Raw genomic sequence first — 10,520 nt, 5'->3', positions numbered from 1 at the left:
TTGCCACTGCCTCCTTCATCCCATCAACTTCACATTTGTTTCATTTGGGGGTTTTTGTTGTCGTTGTTAGTATCAGTTTGATTAATGTAGACCTGTGCTTGGTTTAATACACCAGCAGTAGCCGTGAGCAGAGTCAGAAGACAGTGAGCTATGGTCCCTTGCCCCAACTTTGCTTGTTCCTCATGGCAAAGCCATGGGCAACATGCAGACGTCAAGCTCTGATGGGTTATTGTGGCAGCGACACAGGACCGAGTGTGAGAAGAATGGAAAATAAAGAGTTGTGATTGGGTGCTTATTCACTATGTGAATAGGTGCCACCATCCATATACTCCTCCATTCTGTATGCCTTTGTCAGTTCTCCACTCTCTTAAAAATACTCCACATGGGCTATTGGAGATTCACCTGCAATGCTCCCACTGCTCACTTCTTACTGATTGTGCTGATATTGCTGCACCAGTGATAGGTAAGTACTGGTGGCACTGCCAGTTCAGCAGCACGGGTTTCTTCTGGTGGTGTATCTTTGTCTTCTTATTCCTATCCAGTGTGCGTAACACGGATTAGTATCACTGAACCAGCCCCGCTGTTGGTTGTTGTTCTGTGGTTTCAAAGTGTGAACCCATAAGAGGGATTTGGAGTGGGTTAGAAATAATTTGTTTTTTTAAAAAATGAAATGAAAATAGAGTCCGAGGCAATTCCCTCTGCACCCTCCAGGACCACTTCTTACGGGTGTCTTGGAGATTCACCAGAGCAGCTTTTCGGGTGGAACAATCGGCTATGGGGTGGAGAAGCAATTGGCAAAGCTCTCCTGCTTCTCTTCAGCCAGCATATGGAAGTGTCTCACTCCAAACAAACTACAAGCTGTAATGTGGTTTGTGCTTATTGCTCGTGGTTTGTCTGGGAATGCAAAAACACGAATCCAGATTCAGGTGATATAGTAAGCCAAACTATGTCTCAGCTCAGTGCAGTAGGAAAAGTGGCCATAATCTATCCAGAAGCCCACATTTCCTCACACTTACTAAACTAAGTTTTGGCTTAGTTTTGGCTTAGCAAACCAGACTTAATATGCCACTTTTAAATCTGAAAGCTTTTTTTCCTGCATTTGGTTTGAAAGTTGGAGGAAGCATGGAGGAACTCAGGTTCATGATCTGCGATTGCCCATTTACCGGTATATATATGATGGATTTGTCAGCACTGTGGTCACTGTTGCCTTTAATCTCACAGCAGATTGTGGGCACCATTTAAATTCAGAACCCTCTCCCTATTTGATTTTGTGACACCTGGCTCTGGATGTCTACGACGTACAAGGTGACAGCACCTCACACAGGGGATGGCAGCTGACCTCTCCAACATGTCTCACCATATCTGGAATTCTGGGGCTGTAACGCTAAATCGCCTTATCAATACAAAGGAATGCCTAAATACTAGTAACGGAATATTAATGTTGCCTTGCTGAAACTATACAGCGAACTATAATGTTACGAGTGCTGGGTTTTTTTATTTATTTATAGAGCATGCAGTTTGCTAATGCATTGCAGTCATTGGTGACTGTTTGATATTTCTTTATCTCTGCTCTCACAAAATAACCACGTGTCACAAAATCAAGCAGCATGTCACCTAGCAACAGGAAGTGCAGTGCAGGAGCCAAGAAAAGTTCCAGGCTGGGCAGAAAGAAACAGCAAGCGGGGCATCAAGGAGGAGGCATGCATGCGTAAACTGGGTGTCTTAAGAGAACAAAGGCCTCGCAATCCAACAACACCGATGAAAACAACACCGTGGTGAGTATAGCAGGAATCTTTTAACAAGTGATGGGTGAGCTTTCCCACGCTTGCTTAAAATTAGGACTTGGTTTAGACCGAGCCCAAATTAGCTCATTTTAAGAGCAAGTCCATCTGGAGCTCTCTTAAGCCACCCCCTTCTCATCCTCCCCATAAACCTATGCTACTGACCGTGAAAAATGAAGATTAGCGGTAGCAGCATCGACTAAGACCTAGGACAGGTATGAGAAACCTGTCGCCCTCCAGATATTGTTGGATTCCAACATCAGCCCCAAGCCAATGTTTCTGGGGTGATAGAATTTGTAATCCAACAGCACTGGGAGAGCTGCAGGTTCCCCACCCCTTACCCTAGAATGTTGGAGGAACAGTGGATTGGACACCAGGATCCATGAGAATTATAATTTCCCAGGGCTTATTGCCCCTTTGTAAGGTCTTGGTGCTCAAATGCTGCTGAAGTGATGGAAGAAAGCCACAGCTGCAGCCTATTCCATTCTTGCTGCCTTCACCAGGTACCTTTCAGCAGGAAAGAAAGGGAGTTGGCTCTGGCAGCAGGGATGGAACAGATCACAGCTAAGCAATTTGGCCTTTGGGCTAAAAAAATGTCCCGCATGGCACGTGTAATGCCCCAATCAAAGTTATACTAGACCTGCAGCAGAACTACACACATTTGGCATACAAGATTGCAGTTAATGCTTTTTGGTAATGTCAGATACAATCTTCACTGACTATAGAGAGAGCTTGATAATCTGTTCAAATCCTTAAAAAGCAAGGAACCCTCTGTGGTGTGGCCAGCAAACCTGTATTATTTAAACCTGCACCACCTTATTCTACTCCCCCCCTCCAGATTTTTACACTATAATTTCAATAGTTCATAATTGTGGATATCAATCTACAGATAATTTCTGAGTACAGCAGCTCCATGCCACCAATAGAATGCATCACTTCTCAGGTGTTTGACATCATGCTTTACCCTTTTATTTCCAACCTACCTTACTCCAAAGGTCACCTGAGCTAGCTTTTGCATTACACTCTTCTTCACTTAAATTTCATTATTTCTAATGCTTACTGGCAATGTATTACCGGTAATCTATGTAAGAACCCTATATATGGTTTATATGTTTTAATTGTACACCTAAATATGTCAAAGTGTACTTACCTTCCAAGTATTTTCAGCATGCAGCTTTCTACATAGGACCATCAGGTCAGTTGCTGTGCAAACAAATAGATGGACACATGTCTAGTATCAGAAATGGCAACATTAAGAAGCCAAAGGAAGATAATTTTGGTCTCCCGGGATATTCCACTGTTCTCCAACTAAGTGATTTCAAAGGGGACTGCAGCATGAAATTGCTGAACTGGAACTCATCAGGAAATATTGAATATATCAAGTTCATTATCTTGAACTAAGATAATGGTTTCCTGTCCCACCAGAGGTGTCAATTCATCCATCAATCCAAGGGATGACAGTCTCACCAGCCCCTGCGCTCATGCATGGTCACTTTGTATGAATTTTACTTACAACTGCCATATCCTGTATTATTTACATTTCATTGTCCTTAGACCCCACTGTTTCCATCCCTACTTCTCTACACGTGTGTAGACATGTATATGCATATACATGTATTAGAGGTGACGTGAGTTCAAGAGCTAAGGTGTGTAACAACTGGTAATTCATTATAAGCATGGTCAGACTGTGTGCACATAATCCACAAGGCACAGTAAATGGGTGCAATGGCTGGTTGTTATGCACATGAGCCATTCAGCTCATATTACCCCTGATATATATGTCTGCACGTTCTCCAATGGAGGATAACACTCCTTGCATGTGAAGCAGACTCTAGCGTAGGAAAGCTTTGCTTTGCTTTGAATATGATAGGACAAATGCACATTTGCAAATATGTGCATCATATCACATGGCACACTCCTTAGGGAGTTGTGATGGGTTGCGTGGAAGTTTTGTGGGCAACCTGGGTTGGCCTTTGCCTAGTGTGTGAAACTGCCCATGCTGAACCTCGCGAAAGCATGTGATACTCGACCAATGGGGTTAATTGATACTTAGGTCCAGAACCCCAAATCATCCTCTTGTATCATAGGAGCCAACTCCTAGGGGCCAAGATCCCTTCGCCTCCCCCTCAATAAAATATTTGAGGGGGCCCGCGCCCCATTTTTATGGGCATCGCCATTCAAAAGCGGTGTGACTGTGTGTGTGTGTGTGTGTGTGCTGGATCTTGTGATCGATTATGCAGGGCGGAGCTTCCTTGACACCCACCCACCCCAATATTTCGTTCAAGTTGGCACCCCTGTTTCGAATCCAAAGGAAATCGCCTTTTGCGCAGGACTGGTGGCTTTGCAACCTGACCCTCGTAGAGAAAGGAGTTACGAGGATGGCGAGGGGTCTCTCTCTAATTTGCTTCCGTTGCCGAAGCGCACAAGAGTGGAGCGGAGTGTGGAGCGCGAGCCGCCTCCCACCACCGGGGCGAGGAAGGCGGGGCGCATTAGGGCCCTGCGGGAAAGCGCCCCAAGCGGGGTCCCTCTGCCCGGCTTGTCTGGGTCTCGCATACACACCCCGCCCGCCCGCGCGCGCCGAGAGTGGCTGGCAGGCAGGCAGGCAGGGCAGCGGCTGCGCTGAGCCGAGCCCGGGACGGCTTCCAGCCGCTGCTGCCTTCGTGTGTTGCGATGGCAGCGGCGGCGGCGGCAACCCCCTCATTCGACGAAAGGAACCTCTGAAGCCCGCCCGGCTCCCTCCACCATCCGTCCACTTGGCACACACGCGCGCGCGCCTTCACTCATACACGCAGAGGTAGAGAGAGAGAGAGAGAGAGGCGCGCGCGCCCTCTCGCCTCCCCTCACGTTACGCGCTGCGCCCAACCTCAACTTGCCCTCCTCGTCAGGCAGCTGCCAAGAAGACGCGAAGGGTGGGCTTCTGCTCGGCCAGAGCCGCTCCTCTTCGGGGTGACGCCCCCCCTCCACACACACACACACACACACACACACACACACACACACACTTTCGGTGTGTCCGGGCGCGCGCGCGCTAGAGGTGGCGCGCGCGCTCTCCTCCCGCAGCCTCCTCCCCAGCTCCCTTTCCGTTCCGCCAGTCTCCGAGCGCCTCTGTTGCTGCTGCTGCTGCGCCCGCCTCGAAGTTTGGCCGGCAGCTCCGGCTCCTCAGGCAGCCGCCGCCGGCAGCGCCAGCAAGCAGCGCCGCTCTCTCGGAGCCGCCGCTGCACCGCCGAGCCCGCCTCTCTCGCTTAGCCGCCGCTTTGTTCCTGTCGCTCCCCCTCAGCCCCTGAAGAGCCGGACGCCCGCGCCGTTGCCGCGCGCCGCAGCATGCTGAAAGTCACCATGCCCTCGTCGTCGTCGTCTTCGTCGTCGCCCTCCTCCGCCCCCACCTCGTCCACCGCCGCCCCCGCCGGCTCTGCCCCGACCTCGGGCCGGCCCGGGGGCGCTCCTGCCGCCGCCGGCCCCACCGTCGTCCCGGACTACTGGATCGACGGCTCCAACAGAGACACCTTGGCCGACTATTACGACCTGGAGTCGGAGCTGGGACGGTGAGGAGGCGGGAGATTTGCGCGGGCGCCGCCGGGGAAGAGGAGGTGGCGGGGCGTGAGGGGAGGAAAGCTATGCAGGGCTCTCGGGAGGGCAACATCCTGGGTGCTGCTGCTGCTGCTTGCTGGCGCGTCAGGGTGGCGGCAGCGGCGGCTGCCCCCTTATCACTAGGCAGGGTGGCGCTGGGGTGCCCAGGCTGAGGGAGGCGTTCCTGGACAAAGCGGGGCGGGGGGCGGCCAAGGGAGGGGAGGAGGAGCTGGTGGTGCAGCAGCAGCAGCCGGGGCGCTTGTCGCCAGTCGAGGCAATGCAGGGGGCACAGCAGGGCCGGCGAAGTCCTGCGCGGTGCAAGGGATTGTGGGGGTGCGCGGAGCGGTCCAGGCAGAGACCGAGAGATCGTGGTTCCGCAGAGAGGAGACATTCCTAGACAGCCGTGTGGGCGGCCAGCAGTCTCGCTTTAGAGCGGGGGTGGGGAGGGGAAAGACGGCCAGGTGGCGCTGGCGACTGGAGAGTTAGGACCACAGGAGGAGCCAACTCCTAGGGGCCGAGGATCTCTTCGATCCTCCCAATAAATGAAGGGGCCGCGCACCCTCCCCCCAGTTGATGAGCATTGCTATTCAAATGGTATGTGTCTTGTGATCAGTTATGCAGGGTGGGGTTTATCTCTCCCCCACCCCTGTTTTTTTATTCAAGTTGGCACACCCCTGGTTAGGAAGGAGAAAGTGGTGTGGCAGTTTCAGGGCTTGATCCTGGAAGGCAGAGGGGTATCCCGTCCCTCTGCGGGAGAAGTGGCAAATTGGAGTGGAGAGAGTGGCCACTTATGGAAGAGGGGCAACTGCTTGGCGTCTTTCTCTTGCTGGTGTTGGGGAGCAGGGGTCAGACTGGGGCAAGTGTGCTGGGTTGGTGTCTCAGCGCTTCTGCTCAGCAGCCACACACCGCCAAAGATTTCTTCCTCTTCCCCACAAGTCTCCCCTCCTTCCTTCCTTCCCTCCCGCCCACCAACCCTCTTATATTGAGGTAAGAAAGCTGTAAACGGATCGAGCTGTTGCCCCTTGTTTCACATGTGTAGGAGGCAGTATTGAAAGATGCGCCATCTGTAGTGCTCTAATAGGAGATGGAAAATCTATTCTCTCTTTTTTTTTTAACCCACATACAGATTTGGGTAATCAGCATCGTTATTTTATCCATGTTAAACTTATTGTTATCCTATGGAGGCAAGTGACACTGAAAATGGAATTTAAATACTGGTTTGGATTTGCGGTTCTGTCAGTAGGTGCTAGAGAGTGGGAATGAATCATTTAAAGCAGTTGAAAGGAAGAATAATAAAGTGATGCCCTGGTTCAAAGAAATGAACAGCCTAGCACTAATTATCTGGGAAGAGGCTAAGCTTGCAGTGTCGTCTTCTGAAACATGAAGAAATGTTTTGCAAATACCATCTCAAGAGCATTATTATTCTGGATAATTATTTAATGGTAACAGCTGTTGCATACTTATGACTTGACAGAACATTTGTGTTTGCGTGGATAAAGCATTTCCAAAAATTCTTGTGTTCCTCATGAATTGAGGGGGTATGCGTGTCAACCTGCAATCTAAACAGGATGGGAGAAAGGTAGAAACCCACAGGGTTTTCTTTTGGAAAACAGTATTCGTTTTAAGTAGAAAGATTCAAGTTTATTTTTTTTACAGGCGAAAAATGTTTAGAACATTTATCTAACCTTCTCCATCTCATCTGAAAGTAGCTTCCTCCTGAAGCAATATTTTATTTAATTGTGGAGAGTTTGTGAAAACACCAACCTTTGGTTTAGCTGGTGGGCCAGTATTTTAGTTGGCTAATAAGTGAGTGCAGCAGCTTCCCATTCAGAACTATTAGGAAGACGGTGCTGTCATGTGACATCCCTTTCCACACACATTGATACAAGTGTAAAAGGAGTTTTCAGCGCCTTGTCTGTAAAGGCCAGATAAGGTGGGGTAAGAACTTCAGGGAAGTCAATGAAGGGAAAAAGAAAAAATATCAATTAATAGCCTGTTCCAGTGCTGAATAATCCAGGGGTCGCTTTAGTAATATGCAACTGGAAATCTCAGCTGAAAACATTTATGTATTTTACTATTAATATTTTAAAACTACCCGCCATCTTTTCAGACCCCAGGGTGGTATACAATCGGCATTGTTATAATACAGCTGTATGCCATTGGTACCTGACACTTCACAATCATCACGAAATCAAGTTGCCAAAACTCCATTAACCCTGTGTATGTTTACTCAGAAATAAGTTCCACTGTGTGCAGTGAAACTTACTTCCTGATAAGTTTATACAGTCGTACCTCGGGTTACAGACGCATCGGGTTGCGCGTTTTCGGGTTGCGCACCGCGTTTTCGGGTTGTGCACCGCGCCGAACCCGGAAGTACCGGAATAGGTTACTTCTGGGTTTTGGCACCCGCGCATGCACAGAAGCACTAAATCGAATCACAACGTGCGCAGAAGCGGTGCTGTGGGTTGCGAACGCTGCGGGTTGCGAATGTGCCTCCTGCACAGATCACATTCACAACCTGAGCATCCACTGTATAGGATTGCAGCGTAAGTCATTCATGCAATTTCTAACTTTCTTATTCAATATGGGATGAAGAGCAAAGACCCTCCAGTGAGTTGCCATTTGACAAACTGCACCTATATCCATAGCTGTCAACTTACAGATTTGAAAATAAGGGACCAGTAGCCTCAAAAATAAGGGATCAGCAGCCAAAATAAGGGATTTTAGTCAACCAGCAGCCAAATGAAGCCTCAAGCAGTGGTTCCCACAACGCAGCAACCCGACAAAGGGGATGCAGCAGGGAAAACCACTGTCACCTCTCCGCTGGGAAGCGCTGAGCAAAGGCGAGTCCCCAGACAACGCGGCCGATTTGGAGGAGGAGGAGGAGGAGTTTGGATTTGATATCCCGCCTTTCACTCCCTTTTAAGGAGTCTCAAAGCGGCTAACATTCTCCTTTCCCTTCCTCCCCCACAACAAACACTCTGTGAGGTGAGTGGGGCTGAGAGAAGTATGACTGGCCCAAGGTCACCCAGCAGCTGCATGTGGAGGAGCGGAGACTCAAACCTGGTTCCCCAGATTACGAGACTACCGCTCTTAACCACTACACCACACTGGCTCTGATTGGCACAAGGCATGCAAGCTCCACCCCCCAGTTATCCTTAGATTCCTTATTGGGTGAGCAACGCAGCCAAGCAACACAGTTGGAGCCTCCCTCCGCCCTGGCCGGCAGGGAGGGAGGGAGAGGAGCTGCTTCCTTTGAAACACGGGAAATTTAAGGGACATCATCAATAAGGGACAGCAACGGGACACAGCTTTGGGATAAGGGACTGTCCCACCAAATAAGGGATGCTTGACAGCTATGCCTATATCCCATTCCATCCGTACTCCTGAAACGTGTCTCATGGCATCTCAGTGCTATGAAGCACTGCCTTCCTCTTTTTGCTGCAGAATTAGATTGTAATGAAAGTAGCACTATGATGGCTGCCTGGCATCTGCAGAGACAGGGAAGTAGGAGCAATGGCAGAAGCAGAGCTGGGAGAACAGAAGTCACTGGGTAGGAGCCAGTGGAGTTGAACTAGGTAGAAAAAACCTGGATGAGCAGAGTGGGGGGGGGAATAGGTAAGCATCCACAAATATATATATATTAACTAGACTTTGTTAAAGCATAAAGTCAATCATATCTAAATACAAAACCACGTCATGGGGCAATTCCCATTCTCAGTGGCTTATATTGACAGGTGCCTTTTTATAACCTATTTTAGAAGTGCATGAAAAAGTTACATTATGATATTGGGACTATGTGTAGGTTAAAATACACTTTAAGCATCCCTTCTTATGTGGGAGAGAGGACATACCTGCAAACATGCATCATTTTATTTAAAACCATGCTCTAGGAGGCTTACAAGATAAAAACAAAACAATTCAAACACAACAAAAGTAGTCGTAAACAATAAATAAAACATCAAAAAAGCACACAGCCAAACTGAACACTTTCCACATGAATCATAATAAAAATACAAAATAAACACATAAATTTAATATCAATAGCAGCAATAAAATCCTCTAAACAATACCCCCAACCTGAATCTGTTCAGCAGCCTCAGCGTTTGTAGCTGGAGTCAGTCACAGTCCCACCCTCCCAGGCCAGGAATCACAGCCAAGATGGAGAACAAGAGCAGAAACACACTTTGATTCCATATAAACTGTTAAAAACATGGAATAAAATAAATTTAAGACCAGATATTTGGTCGTATCTGTATTAAAGTCTTGTAATATGGGAAACTCATTATAAATTGTTGCTATGGTAGTATCTAACATCAGATAGACTTAATAAAATCTATTCCAACATACAGTTTGAACGTTGAAAGTTTTCTGGCACCAGTGTGCACTAACCTCATTTGTGGCAGAAGTTTAAGAAGGCATATGATTTTTGGAGGCAAATAATATGTACCATGAAATAAGTGGTGTGGATTGCACTGGGACTTAGTCCAATGTTGCTTTTGTTTAAATACATTTTCCCACTGTCTGGGTGATAATGAAAGTTCTAACTCTTTATTCCAATCATCCCTTACTGTCTGTGTATTGAACTTTTGTATTGTTAATATATATCTATAAAAAGCAATTGCTGGATTTTTTTTTTTGAATGAGTTGTCCAATTGCTCCAATATCTCAGGTATCTTGGAAGCTGAAAGGGCTGATGGACCAAACACACTTGGTTAGGAGATGTTGTAATTTAAGATATTGCCATTGGGCTGCATCTGATAGATGATATATTTGTCTTAAAATAGCAAAAGTATAAAATTCATCTTCCCCATCTATCAGTTGGTCCAATGTCAAAACACCTGCTTTCATCCAATTTTTCCATATCATCATCTTTTTTTGCAATTCTTAGTGTGGGGTTTCCCAACAGAGTAAGTTTAACATGTGAAAATGAGTCAAATTTGTTTTTATTAGCCAATATATTCCATATTAATTTTTTCCCAGAGTCACTTGAGACTTCAAATTTTTCAATCCTAGTATTGTCCAACCAACCAAAGGTGCTATGTACATATATTGTAGGGTTGTCCGCATCAGAAAATTAGGGCCAACAGTGGGATTCCAATATTTAGTACTTGACTGTATGTAAGCTTAGTGATATAATTCCAAATTTGGGATTCCAAAACCACCTTTTTA

At 47.5% G+C, this 10,520-nt stretch overlaps 1 protein-coding gene across 2 annotated transcripts in view; it reads left to right on the top strand.

Moving 5' to 3' along the window:
* Positions 1-1,615: 1,615 nt before the first annotated feature.
* The window catches only part of CAMK4 (calcium/calmodulin dependent protein kinase IV), an 84,321-nt gene continuing 75,416 nt past the window's right edge, over positions 1,616-10,520 (top strand). For both annotated transcript variants that reach the window (XM_083464602.1, XM_083464601.1), the window contains exons 1-2: positions 1,616-1,775; positions 5,059-5,323. In XM_083464602.1, coding sequence (XP_083320728.1) covers positions 5,103-5,323 — 221 coding nt within the window. In that variant the 5' untranslated portion in view covers positions 1,616-1,775; positions 5,059-5,102. The remainder of the gene's footprint in view (positions 1,776-5,058; positions 5,324-10,520) is intronic.

This window comes from Podarcis liolepis (genome assembly GCF_965112155.1).
Source record: "Podarcis liolepis genome assembly, chromosome: 11".
Classification (NCBI taxonomy): domain Eukaryota; kingdom Metazoa; phylum Chordata; class Lepidosauria; order Squamata; family Lacertidae; genus Podarcis; species Podarcis liolepis.
This window is presented reverse-complemented; position numbering and strand designations above follow the sequence as displayed.